The sequence below is a fragment of the Carcharhinus amblyrhynchos genome, chromosome 26 (genome assembly GCF_965287045.1).
Source record: "Carcharhinus amblyrhynchos chromosome 26, sCarAmb.v2.hapA, whole genome shotgun sequence".
NCBI classification, from domain to species: Eukaryota; Metazoa; Chordata; class Chondrichthyes; order Carcharhiniformes; family Carcharhinidae; genus Carcharhinus; species Carcharhinus amblyrhynchos.
The window spans coordinates 4,224,296-4,245,419 of NC_137349.1; the positions used below are offsets into that span (position 1 = coordinate 4,224,296).

The window sequence follows — 21,124 nt, forward strand, 5'->3', positions numbered from 1 at the left end:
GAATTAGTTGTGTGTAGTACAGTTCCAAATGGGAATACACACAGACCTTATTTACCAATGCAGATATTTAATGGACCAATCAGTAGCTGATAATCCACATGTAGCAATCACATCTGTGTACATATTCAAAGCCAATAAAATCATTTCATTTAAATACTAAATTTCTCTGTTTGTCTCTGACCTGTTGTTTGTGTTTTTTTTTAATCTTTGTTAGTCACACTTAAACAAGGACAAGTTATTTCTGTAGTGGTGGAATAGGATGCCACAGCTACTTCAGGAAGTGGGCTGGCTGTAAAGACTCTTCAAGTTGTGATCACGCTTCTTTGAAAAATAAACTAATCACTCCCATTCATAGTTTCAATATGCAAATGACTCAGAGGCAATTTCTGTTTAATTTGAGGTGGCATGGTGGTTAGCATTGCTGCCTCACAGCGCCAGGGACCTGTGTTTGATTCCTGGCTTGGGTCACTGTCTGTGTAGAGTTTGCACATTCTCCCTGTGTCTGCATGGGTTTCCTCCCAGAGTCCAAAGACATGCTGGTTAAGTGCATTGGCCATGCTAAATTCTCCCTCAGTGTACCCAAATAGGCGTCAGATTGTGGTAATAAGGGGATTTTCACAGTAACTTCATTGCAGTGTGAATGTAAGGCTACTTGTGACTAATAAATACATTTTAATCTGGACAAATGTGAAGTATTACATTTTGGAAGATCTAATAAAGATTGGAACTATACAGTAAATGGCAGAAACCTTTAGAGTATTGATAGGCAAAGGGATCTGCGTGTACAGATATACAGGTCACTGAAAGTGGCAATGCAGATGGAGAAGATAGTCAAGAAGGCATACGGCATGCTTGCCTTCATCGGCTGGGACACTGAGTTTAAAAATTGACAAGTCATGTTGCAGCTTTATAGAACCTTAGTTAGACCACATTTGGAATATAGTATTCAATTCTGGTCGCCACACTACCAGAAGGGTATGAAGGCTTTGGAGAGAGTACAGAAAAGATTTACCAGGATGTTGCCTGGCATGGAGGGCATTAACAATGAGGAGAGATCGGAGAAACTTTGTTCTCCAACCTCTGGAGAACTGATAAAAGTCTACAAGATTATGAGGAGCATGGACAGAGTGGATAGTCAGAAGCTTTTTCCCAGGGTGGAAGAGTCAATTACTAGAGGGCACAGGTTTAAGATGCGAGGGGCAGGGTTTAAAGGAGATGTAGGAGGCAAGATTTTTATACAGAAGGCGGTGGGTACCCGGAACTCGCTGTCGGGGCGGTGGTGGAAGCAGATATGGTAGTGAGTTTTAAGGGGCATCTGGATAAATACATGAATAAGATGGAATAGAGGGATACGGTCCCCGGAAGGGTGGGGGGTTTTTTAGTTCATTTGGACAGCATGGTCAGTGCTGGCTTACAGGGCCTGCTCCTGTGCTGTAATTTTCTTTATTCTTTACTTTATCCCATCGCATTTTCTGTACATTAGCCCCCGGCATCTCATCTTTATGCATCATTCCCAAATACAAATGGCAGACTGGAGACAAATTTATAGAATCATAGAATCCCTACAGTGCAGAAGGAGGCCATTTGGCCCATTGAGTCTGCACCAACCACAATCCCACCCAGGCCCTATTCCTGTAACCCCACACATTTACCCTGCCAATCCCCCTGACACGAGGGTCAATTTAGCATGGCCAATCCACTTGACCCACACATCGCATTCCCGGAATTTTGGGCATCCCTTGATTCCCTTAACCTCATGACTGGCAACCATACCTACAGCTGTCACAGCCCCAACTTCCAGGATTTCCCCCCTAAAGCTCTCCACCTCTATTTAACTCACTCCTTAGAACGGCACTTCCCTAAACTGTGTGTTATGGCCCCCATTGGGAGTCAAAGAAACAGCTGACGAGGTGGTGACCTCCCCCTCCTCTGAGACTGCCGCTTGATTTGATTTGATTCATTATTATGCTGGCTGCTTTTCCGAAGCAGCGGGAAGTGTAGACAATGTCAATGGATGGGAGGTTGGTTTGAGTGAATGGCTGGGCTTTGTTCACAACCCTTTGTCATTTCTTGCAGTCTTGGACAGAGCAGGAGCCATACCGAGCTATGACACAACCAGAAAGAATGCTCCCTATGGTGCATCTGCAAAGGTTGGTGAGAGTCATAGCTGACATGCCAGATTTCCTTAGGCTCCTGAGAAAGTAGAGGTGTTGTTGGGCTTTCTTAACTATAGTGTCAGCATGGGGGGGAACCAGGATAGATTGTTGGTGGTGAAATCTCCCAGACCTGCTGCATCAGCAGGTTTTTGATTTGATTTGATTTGATTTATTATTGTCACATGTATTAATATACAGTTTCTTGCGCGCTATACAAAGCATACCATTTATAGAGGAGGAAATGAGACAGTGTAGAATGTAGTCATAGTTAGGGTGTAGAGAAAGATCAACTTAACGCACCTAAAAGCTTGAAGCTCTTGACCATTTCTACTTTGTCCCTCCCCTTTCTAAGTTTATTTTGCATCGATAACAAAGAGTCACTTCGGAAATATAATGAATGTGCATTTGACACCAGGAACTTCTATCAAGTCTCCAAAGATGCTGATGCAAGAACAATGACCTTAAATGTTGGCTAAATTCTCCAATCTCGTTCGCCCCATTACCACTACCAGTGAGAATGGAGAATTGGGTGCTTAGCCAAAACTCCATTCTTTTTTAAGGTTTATTTATTAGTCATAAGTAAGGCTTACATTAATACTGCAATGAAGTTACTGTGAAATTCTCCTGGTTGCAACACTCCAGCACCTGTTTGGGTCAATGCACCTAACCAGTACGTCTTTCAGGCTGTGGGAGGAAAGCGGAGAACCCAGAGGAAACCCACAGAGACATGGAGAGAGTGCAAATTCCCACACAGACAGTGATCCAAGCCAGGAATCAAACCCAGGTTCGAAGCAGCAGTGCTAACCATGGTGCTACCATGTGGCCTCTTCACGGGACTGGAGAATCCCCACCAGGGGTGAGGTCAGAGAATTCCAGCCATTAACTCTGCTCTCTTTGGAGGTACTGCCTGACCTGCTGAATATTTCCAGCATTTTCCTATTTTTGTTTCAGTTCTCCGAAGGTGAGACTCACAGTGAGTCAGAGGATCAGTCGCTGTAACAATTTCAGGGTGTTATTCCATGCAATGCCCAATTAATTATAGGGAGGAATTTGGCAACGAGTTCATACAAGATCTCCCTGGAAGGACGGGGTAACAATTTTTGACTGATTTTTGTATATGAAATAGAACAATTTGGTGGGATCCCCACCACTGGCTGATGGTGGAATCTCCCAGACCTGCTGCATCAGCAGGTTTTTGATTTGATTTGATTTATTACAGTCACATGTATTAACAGTGAAAAGTAATTTTTTTTGCGCTCTATACGGACAGAACATACCATTCATAGAGAAGGAAAGGAGAGGGTGCAGAATATAGCGTTACAGTCAAAGCTAGGATGTAGAGAATGATCAACTTAACATGAGGTAGGTCCAATCAAAAGTCTGATGGCAGCAGGAAGAAGCTGTTCCTGAGTCGGTTGGTACATGTCCTCAGACTTTTGTATCTTTTTCCTTCGGAAGAAGGTGGAAGAGAGAATGTCCGGGACGTGTGGGGTCCTTGATTGTGCTGGCTGTTTTTCCGAGGCAGTGAGAAGTGTAGACAGAGTCAATGGATGGGAGGCTGGTTTACGTGATGGATTGGGCTACATTCATGACCTTTTGTAGCTTCTTGCGATCTTGGGCAGAGCAGGAACAGGATTTCTGTTGTTTACACCCTCTGTTGCAGGGGGGAACCCACAGTCAGGAGTTCACCATTGTTGTGACCAGAAAATCTTGTTGGCGGGATTAGCTGGAAAATCCCACCCATAAAGCTCACATAAGTTCATACTGAGGCTGGGAAACTATGCTGATGAGAAGTCTGTTGATACGTAAGCCTTGATTTTAAAATTCTCATCCTTATTTTGAAATCCTTCCATGGATTCAGCACCCCCTCCAAATCCATGTCCTACAACTTTCTGAGATCTCAGTGCATCATTCCAATTCTGGTCTCTTGAGCATCGTTAATTTAACTGCTCCACCATTGATAGCTGTGCCTTCATGGGTGGCACAGTGGTTAGTACTGCTGCCTCACAGCTCCAGGACCTGGATTCAGGGATTTTCGGTTTTGGAATGAACATGGCCAGAAAATCCTACCCATCGAGTTTTACAGAAAGAGGCCCTTCGGCCCACTGAATCTGTGCTGGCCATTAAGCACCTTTCTACTCAAATCTCCTTTTTCAGCACTTGGTCCATAGCCTTTCATGCAATGACATTTCAAGTGCTCATGTAAATACCTCTTAAACATTTAGTTGATTTGTCCTTGTGTAACATAATCAGGTAGTTACAAATTTGGTTGTCATTTGTGACTTGCAATGTTTTTGAACAGTGATTTGTTATTGTGTTATGGATGTGAAATACATCACAAATTTGCATTAGACAGTGTGAAAAATAGCAGGCAAGAAATGCACATGTTATCAAAACTTTTCTAAACTACTGCATGAGAATAGAGTGCTGATTGCAGTGTCCTGCATTATGTTTCATGCAGTATAAATTGTAGTCTCCCTGTTACAGTTTGCTAATTTCTTGCAAGCTATTCTGATGAGTGCAAGGCAAAAAACTTCAGCCTGTCTCTTTTTTCAGCAACACTCAAGTTTTGTACCATTGACCAACTAAGTGCACGTGCAGAAATATCTATGTTCCTGGTAGAAATAGGGCAGTAAATGCAATTGTAAAAACACTTTGCAGCATTGAAAATTATCCAACACAAACTCAGTCATATGTGTCACAGGGAACAAATATAATATACTTCAAATCCCATCTTATCGAACTCTTCATCACGTATCATTTAAAAGTAACAACGCAACTAAAGATATGATGCCATTTGGTGGGAAAATGTTTTTACAACTCTCACAAAGTATAATCTGATGAATAATGCATTCAGTGAGTTGAATATTGCAATCCAGTCTCCAGGTTCAGCCCCTGAGATGTAAACCAAATCCAGCTTTGTACCCAAGGTCAGGTAGACTTTTGATTGAAATAAACAGCCTTGCTTTTTATGGGTATCTTCTAGTTTCTAGTTATTACTTCATAACCGGCTTTACAAAAATATGGCAATGTCTTTGAATCTGACCTCTGCCTCTGCTTGACGTCCCTTCTGCTGGAGCTGAAGAATTTCCTTTTCAATCTGTTGGATCCGGTTCATTCGCGCCTGTCAGGAAAAGAAGTAACATAAAGCAATGGGTTTTTCTTCAAAGTGCCAAGTGTTCGACTAGAAAATTTGAGCTCCAATTTCTAGCCCATCCTGTGTTATTTGGTCTTAGCTGGGGTAACAATATGATTTATTAGTCTCAACTGCGGAGGGAAGTAATAACCAGAGTTCATGTTCTTAGTTGTTATGGTGATCCAAGTGTCTGAATATCCAATCACCACAAAACTGCACTGATAAGTGCTAGCCCCACAATAAAATCATCAACGGTAGAGTAGCTATTCAAATAGAGTGGCTCCAGGAGCAGGTCAGAGGCTAGGAATTCTGTGGCAGGTAACTCACCTCCTGGCTCCCCAAAGCCTGTCCACCATCTAAAAGGCACAAGTCAGGAATATAATGGAATCCTCTCCACTCGCCAGCTCCAATAACGCTCAAGTCAACACCATCTTGAAAAGAACATGACCAATTTTCGGGGAGTTTGTGAAGGGCCTTACTGGGGGGAGGTGTGCTGGGCAGGGTGGGGGATATAAGGGAAGGCTTTGACTTTCCTTGTGGAAAGGACATTAGAACGGACATTATTTTCCTGAAGGACCTCTTTATCCTTCTGACCATCTGCCAATTTGCTTCAGCCATTCATGAATAATGACTTATACGCAAATGGTGGCCAGTGTTAGTAATTGGATAACTGAAGTTGCCCTTAACAAGCTAAATTAATCATAAATAGCACCTTGGTAGGACAGAACTTGAACATAGCTGAAGATTTTCATCTTGCATGCATAGAATCATAGAATCCCTACAGTACAGAAGGAGGCCATTCAGCCTATTGAGTCTGTACTGACCACAATCCCACCCAGTCCCCATCACACTCTTACCTTGCCAATCCTCTTGACACTTGGGTCAATTTAGCATTGCCAATCCATCTAACCTGCACATCTTTGGACTGTGGGAGGAAGCCAGAGCACCTGGAGGAAACCCACGCAGATATGGGGAGAATGTGCAAACTCCATACAGACAGTGACCCAAGGCCGGAATTGAACCCAGGTTCCTGGCGCTGTGAGGCAGCAGTGCTAACCACCGTGCCATTGTGCTGCCCAATCATCGTCATCAGAATTATGGCTCAGAATTGTCATCAAGTCAATTCAGAAGAATACCAAATTATGAAGCCAACAACAATTTATACTGCGTGAGCAGAGAGGTGTTCTGAGAGCTGAGTGGTATTTGCTGTAATAGGATGCTGCCATTAAGTCAAAGATATTTACGTGTGTCGCCCAAAGTATGAATAATGTAGTATAAGAATTTCAGTGCCAGTGTGATGCTAGTTGAATAGGTTGTACGCTCTGAAGACCGCTGGATCTTTTCAGTCTGTTCCTTTGGCTGTTTGTAACAAAGTGACTGTACCCAACCAGTAAAACTCAAAACAAAGTTTCCAACATTAGATCCATTCTATGATTGGATAATATTTGTTAAACAATCCTGGATGTGCTAAGAATTGTGCTGACAACCAAGTTAAGATTATCAGTCAGGCCTCACAGTGTGATGCACTTATGTATGTTAGGAGCTACATATATTAACACACAGAGCCAGTCCCTTGCCAACAGGAAGAACATGTATGTGCCTTACTCAATTAAACAAAGTAGGTGGCAGTTATTCCCTAGCTCATGTCTTGACCAGAGTCAACCTGCCTGGTTTGAATGTAAACAAAGCTTGGCAGTTAACTGTCATTTATAAGTAAACTGGTGCACTCTCCATGCCAACATCTCTACAAATCATCATTCTCTTCTCATGTAGTATGAATTGTTCCACCTTTCATAATTTGGTATTCTTGCAAAGCTTCGACAATGTGTGTCTTTTTTCAAGAATACTAAATGAAATATCCAAGTTTTTTCTGGGGGGGGCATGTTTGAAGTTATAATCATTGAAGAAGGCTGAGGAATCAGTTGTCATATTCTGGATCTGAACAGCATAGGGTGGCACAGTAGCACAGTGGTTACCACAGTTCCAGGGACCTGGGTTCAATTCTAGCCTTAGGTGATTGTCTGTACAGAGTTTGCACTTTCTTCCCGTGTCTTTGTGGGTTTGCTCCGGGTGCTCCGGTTTCCTCCCACAGTCCAAAGATACGCGGATTAAGTTGATAGGCCATGCTAAATTGCCCCTTAGTGTCAGGGGGACTAGCAGGGTAAATATGTGCGGCTATGGGGATGTGGCTTTGGTGGGATTTTGTGCAGCCAGAACTGATGGACCTCCTTCTGCACTGTATGGATTCTATGACTCTATGAGATGCACCAAAGCTTTAGGAATCTGTAAAATACAATGAGGAGTTTCATGCAGGTGGACATTACAAGAGTTTATAAATGATTCGTTCCTGAAGACTGATCCACCTTATGCGGGATGGCTCCTGTGTGAAACGGAGAACCAATGGATACTGACCGTTCCATCTATTTGAATAATGGATGGGATTTCCTACATTGATGGCCCGTGACTTCCCAGCCAACAAATCCTGAGAGCTCTGCTCCTCACCAGGAACGCTGGATTAGGGACTACCTTTAGTTTCCAATGTCATATTGGCAGACATGGAAACATAGCTCAGTTTTTTATTCATTCATGGAACATGGACATTGTGGTTGGGCAGTATTTACTGCCCATCCCTAATTGTCCCTTGAACTGAGTGACCTGCTAGGCCATTTTAGAGGGCAGTTGAGAGTCAGCCACTCTCTGGTGTGGTTCTGGAGTGACACATAAACCAGGCACCAAGAAAGGATGGCAGATTTCCTTCCCTAAAGATCATTAGTGAACCAGATTGGCTTTTACGACAATCAAAAATAGTTTTATGGTAATCAGTAGATTCTTCATTCCAGGTATTTTTATTGAATTCAAATTACACCATCTGCTATCTCAGGATTTGAACCCAGATCCCGCGACATTAACTGAGTTTCTAGATTAATAATCTCATAATACCACTAGGCCAAAGGCTCCCCTAGCAAGGATTAGTTAGTAACATTTTAGCTGAGTAATGTTCAAATGGAACTTTCCTATCACAAAGTTAAGAATTCCAATGAAATTCAGCACCTGGTGAAAACTTCCTTCTTTGTATTTTTAATGTTTAGATTCGCTATACTGTTATCCGGCTTTTTCAAGTGGAAGAACTAAGTCCATCGACTCAGAAGAGGAAACAGAGTGATTCAATTGGATAACTGCCAGTTCAGATACACAGTGATATTAACATGGAACTAAAGCTCTATCATTGCACACTCGAGAAATTACCCTGACTAGACTTTTATATAAGCTGAATCCCCGGCTGTCTGCTTCGCTCACACTCTTGACTGATGCAGCGGCTCCATTAGATATTTTAATTGTACTACAGTTACACTATAGTAATCCAGGGACCCATGGTAATGCTCTGGGGACCCAGGTTCGAATCCCACTACAGCAGATGATGGAATCTGAATTCAATGAAAAAAGCTGGAATTAAAAGTCTACTAATGACCATGAAACTATTGTCAATTGTCATAAAAAATCCATCTGGTTCACTGATGTCCTTTAGGGAAGGAAGGAGGTGTGGCCAAATTCCCCTCCAATTCGATTTTCAAGTTTGCTGACAACATCACCGTAGCGGATCGGATCTCAAACAATGATGAGACACAGTACAGGTATCAGATAGAAAATCTGGTGAACTGATGTGGCAACAACGATCTCTCACTCAATGTCAACAAACGAAGGAGATTGTCATTGACTTCAGGAAGTGTAAAGGAGAACATGCCCCTGTCTGGGGACAAAGTAGAAAGGATTGAGAGCTTCAAGGTTTTATGTGTCCGGATCACCAACAACCTGTCCTGGTCCCCCCATGCCGACACTGTAGTTAAAAAAGCCCACTCACTTCTACTTTCTCAGAAGAAAAAGGAAATTTGGCATATCAGCACCAACTGTTGCAGATGCACCACAGAAAGCATTCTTTCTGGTTGTATCACAGCTTGGTATGGGCTCCTGCTCTGCCCAAGACTGCAAGAAACTACAAAAGGTTGTGAATGTAGACCAATCCATTGCGTAAACCATCCATTGACTCTGGCTACACTTTCGATGCGTCGGCAAAGCAGCCAGCATAATCGAAGCCCCCACATATCTTAGACGTTCTCTCGTCCATCTTCTTCCGTCAAGAAAAAGATACAAAAGTCTGAGGTCACATACCAACTGATTCAAGAACGGCTTCTTCCCTGCTGCTATCAGACTTTTGAATGGACTTACCTTGCATTAGGTTGATCTTTCTCTACACCCTAGCTATGACTGTAACACTACACTCTGCACTCTCTCATTTCCTTCTCTTGTTTTGTCTGTATAGCGCGAAAAAAATAATACTTTTCACCGTATATTAATATGTGATATTAATAAACCAAATCAAATCTGCCGTCCTTATCAAGTCTGGCCTATATGTGACTCCAGTTCCACAGCAATGTGGTTGACTCTTAACTGCCCTCGGGGATGGGCAATAAATGTTGGCCCAGCCAGTGGCGTGCCACATCCCATGAAAGAATAAAAAAACCATTGACGAGAATTTTCTCATTTTTTTCCAGAGTGCCAGCTTGGGCTGGAAAAGCTGAGTGTAGCCCACAGGCTGTGCTGCTGACCTTCCCTGCTATCTTTTTGGACACTGAAAAGAGAAGTGGTGGATCCCACGACATTCAGGATTTACTACATTTTCACTCACAAGTTCTTTTTCCCAACTATTTAGTATAAAGCTCTCTCTACTGCCCTAGTTGGATACCTCACCAGAACACTCATTCCAGCACAGATCAGGTGAAATCCATCGCAATGGAATAGCTGTCCGTTTCCCTAGGACAGCTGCCAGTGTCCATGAATCAAACCTGTTTCTCCCACAAAAATCTCTGAAACCATGTGTCCATCTCTCTAACCCTATTTGCCCTGCAAAAAATTGCTCAGATAACAATCCAAAGTTTATTACCTTTGAGGTACTGCTTTTTAATTTAGCCTCCAGATGCTCATAATCCCTAAACAGAACACATTTCCTTTTTTTTTATTTATTCATATGTGGGACATGGGCATCGCTGGCTGGCCAGCATTTATTGCCCATCCCTAGTTGCCTCTGATCTGAATAGATGCTAGGCCATTTCAAAAAGCAGTTGAGAGTCAACCATGTTGCTGTGGCTCTGGAGTAACATGTAGGCCAGACAAGGTAAGGACAGCAGATTTCCTTCCCTAAAGGATGTTAGTGAACCAGGTGGGTTTTTCCAGCAATTGACAATGATTTCATGGTCATTAGTAGATACTTAATTCCAGATATTTTTTTATTGAATACAAATTTTACCATTTGCCATGGGGGGACTTGAACTCAGGTCATCAGCTGAGTTTTTGGATTAATAGTCTAGCGATAATACCACTAGGCCATCACCTCCCCCCATCTATTTACGTGGATGATACCAACATGGACCATGACAACTGGATCCTCCCCCTCCCACTTCAAATTCCTCTCCAACCCCGACCAAGCAGATGTTCCGAACTCTGCTGGACAGGCAACACAGCCATCTGGACTCACCCGCTCAACTGCAGAGGATGATGCGTATCCCTCAACTATCCTGCCCTTACTATCAATACATTCCTATTTATCCCCCCCACCCTCGGTGAGTGGCTTCCTGTATCATGGTGACATGGTCAGTTCACTTATCTACCCAGCAGCACCTGCTTTCATCCCCGCAAGGAGCAAGAATTTTGAACACATTGGACATTTGTGATGGCCGAGGCTCCTTCACATCCATCTCGAAGGATAAGGGCAGCAGGTACATGGGGACGCCACCACCTGCAAGTTCCCCTCCACGCCACTCACTGCCCTGACCTGGAAATCTATCGCCATTCAGTCACAGTCACTGGGTTAAAATCCTGGAATTCCCTCCCTAACAACATTGACTCAATCTGCGTGGACTGCAGCAATTCAAGAAGACAGCTCACCATACCTTCTCAAGGGCAGCTAGGGACAGGCAAGAAATGCTGGCCAGCCAGTGACGCCCATGTCCCACGAATAAATAAAAAACTTCCACCTTCTCGATCCCCTTATCTTGCAGGCTGACTTTCCTGTCCCTGACCACAGGCCCTAACCTAAGGGTTACCTGGAACAATTACCCAGGTAACTTGCACCCTCCATGGTGCATCACAGTGTCTGCACTCTGTCTCTAGCTCAATGGTTCTGACCCACTAACATTTATGAGAGGTGTGCTTGCCCTGGATCACACTGGTGTGCACGTGCTCCCACATTCTGCTGCCCTGACATCTTTACTATGTTTTAATTCATTTATTATTTCCTTAATTAATTTATAATTAATAAACCCTACTACTCTCAATGAAGTTTATTCATGCTAGTACTAATACGAATAAAACTTCACAATTATTAATAAATTACCTGACATTTGGAAGATAAATGAGTAAAATATGCACCCAATCACTTTCCTGCTCCTCTTCTCCCCCCAAATTCCCTTACTCACCAAATTCTCAACTTCACACTCTATGAATTTGCGCATCCTGACTTATTTTCCTCCACAACAGACTTTCTTGGATGGTCATGAACTGATCTAAGCTGCCATTATAGCATAGAAAGCAGTGGCATAGTGATATTGTCACTGCGCTAGGAATACGGAGGACCCCAGGGAATGCTCCAGAGATCCGAGTTCGAATCCCCCTACGACTGTTGGTGAAAAATTCAATAAAAATCTGGAATCAAAAGTCTAATGAAGGTGGTGAAACTGTTGCCGATTGTTGTAAAAACCTATCTGTTTCACTAATGTCCCTTACGGAAGGGAAATCTGTTGTCTGTACCTGGTCTGGTCTCTATGTGACTTCAGACCCACAGCAATGAGGGTGACTCCTAAGTGCCCTCAGGGACAGGCAATAAATGTTGGCCCAGTCAGTGACAGCTACATCCCACGAATGAAAAAAAGGAAACAGAGATTTACAGAATGCAAGGAGGCAATTCAGTCCTTCATGTCATCCAGCCCAATCTCACTTCCCATCTCTCAGTTTGTAGACTTGTAGGTTGTGACACTTAAAAGGGCATATCCAAGAAATTCTTAAATGTTATAAAGTTTTCTCCATCTGCCACCCTTGCAGAAGTTACAGGTCCCCACTGGATGAAAGATTCCCCTCAAACTGTCTCTAAGCCTCCTACCTCATTCCTAAATCTGTGTCCCCGTTGCAGCAACATTAATGCATGTGGGCATATGCCTTGGGAGAACTCAAGCCCATTGTGACAATATAGTGAGATGTGAGCAGGATGCAGAGACGCTTCAGCATGATTTGGACAGGCTGAGTGTGTGAGCATATGCACGGGAGACGCAGCATAATGTGGATAAATGCCACTTCAGTAGCAAAAATAGGAAGGCAGGTTATTATTTGAATGGGCATAAATTGAGAGATGTGGATACTCAGTGAGACTTTGGTGTCCTCATGCAGCTGTCACTGAAAGCGCGCAGGTACAGCAAGCAGTAAAGAAGGCAAATGGCATATTGGCCATCATTGCGAGAGGATTTGAGTATAGGGGTGGGGATGTTTTGCTGTAATTGTATAAGGCATTGGTGAGGCCTCACCTGGAGCATTGTGCACAGTTTTGGTGTCCTTATCTGAGGAAGGATGTTCTTGCTCTAGAGGCAATGCAGTGAAGCCTTGCCAGGCTGATTCCTGGGATGGCAGGACTGTCATATGAGGTTAGACTAAATCAGTTAGGGTTACATTTACTGGAGTTTAGAAGGGTGAGAGGGGATCTCAAAAAAATTGTAAAATTCTAACAAATGTTCCCGGTGGTGGGGGGGGTTCCAGAACTAGGGGTCATAGTTTGAGGATAAGAGGTAAACCTTTTAGGACTGAGGTGAGGAGAAATTTCTTCACTCAGAGTGGTGAATGTTTGGAATTCACTACCATAGGAAGTAGTTGAAGCCAAAACGTTGTGTGATTTGAAGAAGCAATTCAATATAGCTCTTGGTGCTAAATGGATATGAGGGAAAGAGGAATCAGGATATTGAATTCGATGATCAGCCTTGATCATAATGAGTGGCAGAGAAAACTTGAAGGGCCGAATGGCCTACTCCTGCCTCTATTTTTCAATGTATATTTCTACGTACTTAAATGAATATCTTAAATTAGCATAAGCATAAACAATGCTAAATATCTCCTGGCATCCTGTCCGAGTTTAATGTTTCTTGAATGAAGGTCTATTATGGCAGGTTATTGGTGGCATTGCGGCCCAAGAATATGTATGCATCATCATGGAGATTATAATGAGCTACTTAGAACATTTTCAGGTCGGGAGTTTGATCTCTCCCTGGTCCCCATCTAGTTGTGCGTGAGAGTCATAAAACAAGGTAAATCCAAAAATTTAGAAAGGATCTGACCAATGAATAAATGATGCGTGGTAACTTAACAAGAAAAATTATACACTTGATTGAATTTTTCTTTTGCGCCCATGCTTCATCAGTCTGGGACACAGAGGACTTGCCAACCTCTCTAAGGTCATACAGAGCCTCCAGCACAGGCACTGTCAAATGCTATCAGTTTGTACAAGTGAGCATACAGTGAGTGCACAGACTTAAAACACTGAAGATGGAAACATGAGCACCCATAAGGCCCCATACCTCAGGTTTCTTCATCTCCACTGACTTCAATCAGATTTTAACCATTCCAGAAACAGCTATTTTCTGTCTTTGTTTCGTATGACGTCAACCCAGCCATTGTCAAATGAAAGTTATTCACTTCTCTCCAACTTAAAAAAAGATGGACACTATTTGCATTTCTTTTTCATTCATTTGTGGGACATGGACATCGCTGGCTGGACCAGCATTTATTGCCCATCCCTAGTTGCCCTTGGAACTGAGTGGCTTGCAAGGCCATTTCAGAGGGCAGTTGAGAGTCATAGAATCCCTACAGTGCAGAAGGAGGCCACCCAGCCCATCGTGTCTGCACCGGACACAATCCCACCCAACCCCTATCCCCATTGCCCCATGTATTGACTCTGCCACTAAGTGACAATTTAGCATAGCTAATCAACCTAACCTGCACAGCTTTGGATTGTGGGAGTCAACCACACGTGACTCCTGTCCTTACCTGGTCAGTGGCTCTGGAGTCACGTGTAGGCCAGACCATGTAAGGACAGTAGATTTCCTTCCCTAATGGACAGTAGTGAACCAGATGAGCTTTTCCAACAATTGACAATGGTTTTATGGTCATCAGTAGATTCTTAATTCCAGAACTTTTTTGTTGAATTCAAATTCTATCATCTGCTGTGGTGGGATTCGAACCTGGATCCCCAGAACATTAGCTGAGTTTCGGGATTAATAGTCTAGCATTGATACCACAAAGCCATTGTGTTCCTCATGTGTGAGTGAGGAACACATACAAATACGCTCAATTATAAGGCTGCACAGATACAGATGAGGCTTTTGTGGTTCTGCAGAAATCGTCAACAATTTGCAGGCAGTTGTTTTCTCTGATTGCTGAGACATAAGAAATAAATCTCACCCTATAGCTTTCTGATATCTCTGCACTCCTCCAATTCTAGACTCTTGTGCTTTCCAATTTTCATCGCTTCAACTCTGACACCTGTGCCTATGCCCAAGGCCATAGAATTCCCCTGGTCAACCTTTCCAGCTTTCTACCATTCTCTCTGCCCTTAAGACGCTCCTTAAAACCCACCCTTTTAACCAAACTTGTCTTAATATCTCCCTAAGTGATTCGAAGCCAAATATTCATAGAATCCCTACAGTACAGAGGGAGGCCATTTGGCCCATTGAGTCTGTACCAACCAGAATTCCACCCAGGTCCTGTTCCCACACATTTACCCTAGATAATCCCCTTGACACGAGGCTCAATTTCGCATGGCCAATCAACCTAACCAGCACATCTTTGGACTGTGGGAGGGAACTGAAGCACCCAGAGGAAACCCATGCAGACACAGGGAGAATGTGCAAACTCCGTGCAGACAGTGACCCGAGGCCGGAATTGAACCTGGATCCCTGGTGCCGTGAGGCAGCAGTGCTAACCACCGAGTCACCGTGCCTCCTTTTTTGCTAATGTACCTGTGAAGCACCCTGGAACATTTTATGGCATTAAGGCATCATGTGAATATAGTTTGTGCTGGTCTTTTAACTGAAAGAATAAGATGCAGAAAGAAGGGCAAGCAAGATTGGTCAATAGTTTAGGAAGAAAGATGGCCTGAACTTTCTGGCTGTTCATGGCAGCAGAATCTTCCAGTTCTGCAAAGGGTGCAGCGCTCCATCGGTTTCCCAGTGGTGAGGGTGCAATCAGCAGGAATTCCCATTGACAACAGCGAGACCAGAAGATCCTGACAGGCCACCTCTGCCACCGCAAAACATGGAAAATTCCACCCATCTATTCTTAGTCTTTCTTAACTGTCATTGAAGGGTAAATGGTCTGATCTGCAAAAATTGTGTACTGCAGATATTACCTGGACTCGTTTTGTTACGCTGTCACTTGTCCCGTACCTCTCCTCAATAATGGCTTTGATCTGATGGGCTTCATATTGTAGCTGCTGCCGGATCAGGTCCATGTGTTTTGAAACCTAAGGAGAGACAAATACAGACAATTGAACATTAGAACCACTGATAATCCTACAGTCCAAAAGCGTAGCTCCAAAAAAGTGTACTTCCATGGGCAGAATGTTACATTGCTCAGGTGGGCACTCACCCAACCCAGAAGCGCGTGAAATCATGAGAGAAGATGCTAGGCATCATTACACGCTTGTGTGATGTTTCAGTTGGCAGGCACACGTGGAAGTCAGAAGTGGGCCCACTGATGATCAAGCGGGCAATTTAGCCCATGAAGGGGCCAGGTGGGCGCTGCCATTGTTCCAGGTGATACTGATAGGCATTGCCCCTGCACCCTGGCAGTGCCAAAGGGGGTAGAACTTAAGAGGGTTGGGGCTGAGGAGGGCGTATGAAGGAGGCATGAAGAAGGGATGGAGCATGAAGGGAGCCATGAACGGAGGGGGTATGAAGCGGGTATAGCCAATCACATCGCAATTTTGTAAGAACAATGCAAAAACATTTTAGAATGTGAAAAGGCCATTAGACTCAAACAGAGCATTACTTCTTTCAAATATCAAGTAATTCGTCAGCTGAAATGATATTTGTGCTTTAGTTTGATTTACTGACCCTACCCAAACAGGAGGGAGCCATGTTTGAAAGGATTCGGAAAGTTAGTGTTGCGGTTTTGTGGTCCCAGCTTAGAACTGTACACACTTCAGGCACAGGATCGATTAACTTAACATTTAATATTGGGCAGAATTATCCCAAAAAATGACTCATTTTGGGTGAGAAAGCTGGTGTGATTCATGCTGGCATGTGCGGCCTCACAGCGCCAGGGACCCAGGTTCAATTCCGGCCTTGGGTCACTGCCTTTGTGAAGTTTGCACATTCTCCCCATGTCTGTGTGGGTTTTCCTCCAGGTGCTCCAGTTTCCTCCCACAGTCCAAAGATGTGCGGATTAGGCTGATTGGCTAAATTGACCCTTAGTGCAGGATAAATGTGTGGGGTTACACGTGGAGAATGAAGGAGTCCATGAGCGGAGGGGGAATGAAGAGGGGTGGCCATTAACGAGGACCCCAGTGCCCCATTACTGGTGACCTATGTTGGGGAGAGGCTGGAAAAACATATCTTCAATGAGAGAGGGTCCAAACATCCGGTGGAGTTGCGGAGGAGGGAGGTCTTCAATTTCCTTTGACTTCAGGGCACGTTTAATAAACAGCATCTGATCTCTGAGAAGCCAGGCTTGTAGGCGTGTTTAGACCCTTCTCTCGCAAAACCAGTGCAAAAATTGCCCCTCTCTCAAAAAATGACTATGTGTGGAAAAATCGCGATGTGATTGGTGCCAGACATGCCAGCACAAATCACGACGGTCTTCTTGTCCAAAATGACAAGCCATTCTTTGCGAAAATCCCATTCCAGATTAAATTTGAGTTCATCAATCCTACACCTGAAGTGTGTACAGTTCTAAGCTGGAACCACAAAACCGCAACACCGATCTTCCGAATTCTTTCAAACATGGCTCCTTCCTGTATGGACAGGGTCAATAAATCAAACTAAAGCGAAAATATCATTTCAGCGTATGACATTTGAAAGTAATAATGCCTTGTTTCAGCCTAATGGTCTTTCCACGTTCCAAAACATGCTTGCGTTGTTCTTACAATATGCACATTTGGAACAGGTTTGAACCAAGGCTCTAAAACTATGCTCCCAGTTCCACTGATACTCACACTCCTGATTTGCGATAGCTCGTCAGCCCGCCTGCCAAGGTTCTGGATCTGAGCACAATAAAAGGCCTTTTCTTTCTCTTCCTTCTCAATCTCAGAAAGGAGCAGTGCCCTGCGCAACAAGAGATATCTCAGTCAACAATAAATCAGCCATTTTGTACAAGAGGCCAAAACATATTGCTGCAAAGGGAGACATTTTGCTGAAGTTTTTTGTCTTGGACTCACCAGGGCAAATTTTAAACAATCACAACAATTTATACTACAAGAGAAAATCATTTGATTCTTGCATTTGTCCTGAGAAGTGCAAGAGGAACAAAGCTTCTCTTTACAGTAACACTTAAGGTCAAAGAACTTCTGCTGCCAGTTTTTAGCTTAGCTCAGCACGGAAGTTCCCAGCGCACTGAGACGTTTTCCTCAGCTGGCAATAGCAGTGTGTTTTGCTCAGTTATTTTGTTGCCTTCCTGCCCATCTTGGTAATCTTTGCAAACGTTTTTGATTCGGAAACACTCCCAGTAGATTGGAAGTTGGCAAACGTTCCACCACGTTTCAAGAAAGGAGGGAGAGAAAAAAAAACAATAAATCACAGGCCAGCTCACGTAACATGAGCTGTTGGGAAAATGCTGGAATCTTTTTCTTAATTCATTCATGGCACAAGGATGTCACTGGCCAGCATTTATTGTCCCCTCCCTAGCTGCCCTTGAACTGAGTGGTTTGCCAGGCCATTTCTGTAACGATTTCAATCAGGCCACTGAGATTGGCCTATTTGAGCTCCCTGATTAAGGATCCAGTTGATGGGCCAAACAGGGAGTCTTTGCTTTGTACCCAACTGGGAGTGTCAGTTCCTCTGACGCTCCCCCAAAGGCAGACTGCTCACAAATAGCACACTGTGAACTGCTGCTGGAGCTGTATATAAAGGGATTCTGGTGAAGGGACTTCAGTCTCCACAGACTTATTACAATTTCAGAGGGCAGTTGAGAGACAATCGCATTACTGTGGAGTCACATGTGTACCCGAACAGGTGCCTGAGTGTAACAACAGGAGATTTTCACAGTAACTTCATTGAATTGTTAATGTAAGCCTACTTGTGACACTAATAAATAAACTTAAACATGTAGGCCAGACCAAATAAAGACAACAGATTTCCTTCCTTAAAGGACATTCGGAAAAACCTGTCTGGTTCCCTACAATGCTTTCATGCTTGTCAGTAGATTCTTAATTCCAGATTTCTTTTATTGAATTCAAATTCCACCATCTACTGTGGCAGGATTCAAGCCCAAGTCCTCAGAACATTATCTGAGCTCCTGGATTAACTGTTTAGCAATAATACCACTACGCCATTGCCTACCTGTTATTAAGGAAGTCTTAACATTGCACTTAGAAAAACATATTATGATTAGAACAAGTCAACATGGTTTTTACTAAAGAGAAATCGTGCTTGACAAATTAATCAGTTTTTTGAGGATGTAAATAGTATGGCAGATAAAGGGAAACCCGTAGATATATGTACCTGAATTTCATAAAGGCATTTGATGAGGTATCATTAAAAATGTTCATTGGCAAGATAAGGGTTCATGGAGTTGTGTTGATATTTTAGCGTGGATAGAGCATTGGTTAATGAATAGAAAGTGGAGAATGGGCATAAACGTGGCTTTTACAAGGTGGCAGATGATGAACAGTGGAGCGCTGCAAGGATCTGTGCTAAGGCCTCAGCTAGTTACTATCTATATTAAGGACTTGGATGACAAAATAGGGAATAACGTATCAAAAGTTTGCCAATGATACCAAGCTAGGTGAGAAGGTAAACTGTGGACACAGAGGGTGGAATCTTCCCATCCCACCCACCACAGGAATTGGGGGCAAAGGTCCATTGACCTCAGGGGGGGGTTTTCTGGTCTTGGGGCAAGCATGGCCAGAAAATCCCACCCAGAGAGGCTACAAAGAGATATAGATGGGTTACGTGAGTGGGCAACAAATGGCAGATGGACTATAGTGTGGGGAAGTGTGAAGTTATTCACTTTGGTTTTATAAGTAGAAAAGCAGAACATTTTTGAAAAGCTGTGAAACTTGTACGTGTTTAAACTTAAAGAAACTTGGATGTGCTTGTCCAAGGAACACAGAAACTTAACATGGAAGTGTGAAGGCATAAGGCACGATTACTGTAATTGCAAGGGGATTGGAGTACAATAATAAAGAAATCTCGCTGCAATTGTACAGGGCTTTGGGGTAGTGCGCACAGTTTTGGTCTCCACATTTAGACCATAAAACATAGAACATTACAGCGCAGTACAGGCCCTTCGGCCCTTGATGTTGCGCCGGTCTGTGAAAACCAATCTAAAACCCATCTACACTATTCCAATATTTAGAAAAGGATATACTTTGCATTGGAGATGTACAGTGAAAGTTCACTAAACTGGCCCCTGCGACGATGGATTTTACCGATGATGAGAAGCTGAGTTTTAGAAGCCTAGCCTATTCAATCTTTCCTCATTAGACAGCCCACCCAGTCCAGGCAATAGCCTAATGCACTTACGCTGAGCTGTTTTCAATGTATTTACATACTTTCTTAAATACATTGACCAAAACCGGACACAATACTCCAAATCTAGTCTCATTAGTGTTTGTGTAGCTGAAGCATAACCTTTCAACTTTTGTAATTATTTCCCCTCACATTAAATGATAACATTCTATTATCTTTCCTAACTAATTGCTGTATCTGCATACTAGCCTTTTGCGATGCATGCACTATGACACCCAGATCCCTCTGCATCTCAGAGCTCTGCAATCGCTTCTCTTTTATTCTTCTTCCAAAATGGACAATTTCACATTTTCCCACTTTATACTCCATTTGCTAGATTTTTGTCCATTCAGTTAAGCTATCTATCTGTTTTTGTTGTCTCCTTACGTCCCCTTCACAATTTACTTTTCTCTCTATCTTTCTGTCATTAGCAAATTTGGCAACCATCCAATCCAACCCTTCACCCAAGTAATTTTGTTTTATTCATTCATGGGATTTGGGTGTCACCAGCTGGGCCCACATTTGTCGCCCATTCATGAGGGCATTTAAGAGTCAGTCACGTGTAGGCCAGACCAGGTAAGCACAGCAGATTTCCTTCCCCAAAGGACATTGGTGAACCAGATGAGTTTTTACAGCAATCAGCAGTGGTTTTATAGTCACCATTAGACTTTAAGTTATAGATTTTTTTTTAAATTCAAGTCAGACCATCTGGTATGATGGAATTTGAACACAGTTTGTTCTGGGTCTCTGGATTACTAGTCCAACAACAATAACACTTCACCACTGCCTCTCCTGATTTACATAAACTGAAAACAGTTGGGTTCCCAGCACCAATCCTGGTGGTGCATCATTTGTGATGCCAACCAAAAAAAATCATTTATACCTACTCTCTGCTTCCTGGTAGCTACCATAAGAAGTCTCACAACACCAGGTTAAAGTCCAACAGGTTCATTTGGCAGTAAACACCACTAGCTTTCGGGATTTGCCCCTTCAATAGGTGAGTGGGAGTTCTGATCACAAACAGAGCATGTAAAGGCACACAGTTTACAGAATCCTGAGTAGAATGCAAGTCTTTA

General features: G+C 43.3%; 1 protein-coding gene across 1 annotated transcript in view; it reads right to left on the reverse strand.

Annotated features, from left to right (window-relative positions):
* apc2 (APC regulator of WNT signaling pathway 2) overlaps nt 1-21,124 on the reverse strand; it is a 183,502-nt gene that overhangs the window by 62,768 nt on the left and 99,610 nt on the right. The window contains exons 5-7 of the mRNA XM_080213150.1: nt 17,537-17,645; nt 15,731-15,844; nt 5,203-5,280 (exon numbers count right to left, since the gene is read on the reverse strand). Of these exons, the coding sequence (XP_080069276.1) occupies nt 5,203-5,280; nt 15,731-15,844; nt 17,537-17,645 (301 nt within the window). The remainder of the gene's footprint in view (nt 1-5,202; nt 5,281-15,730; nt 15,845-17,536; nt 17,646-21,124) is intronic.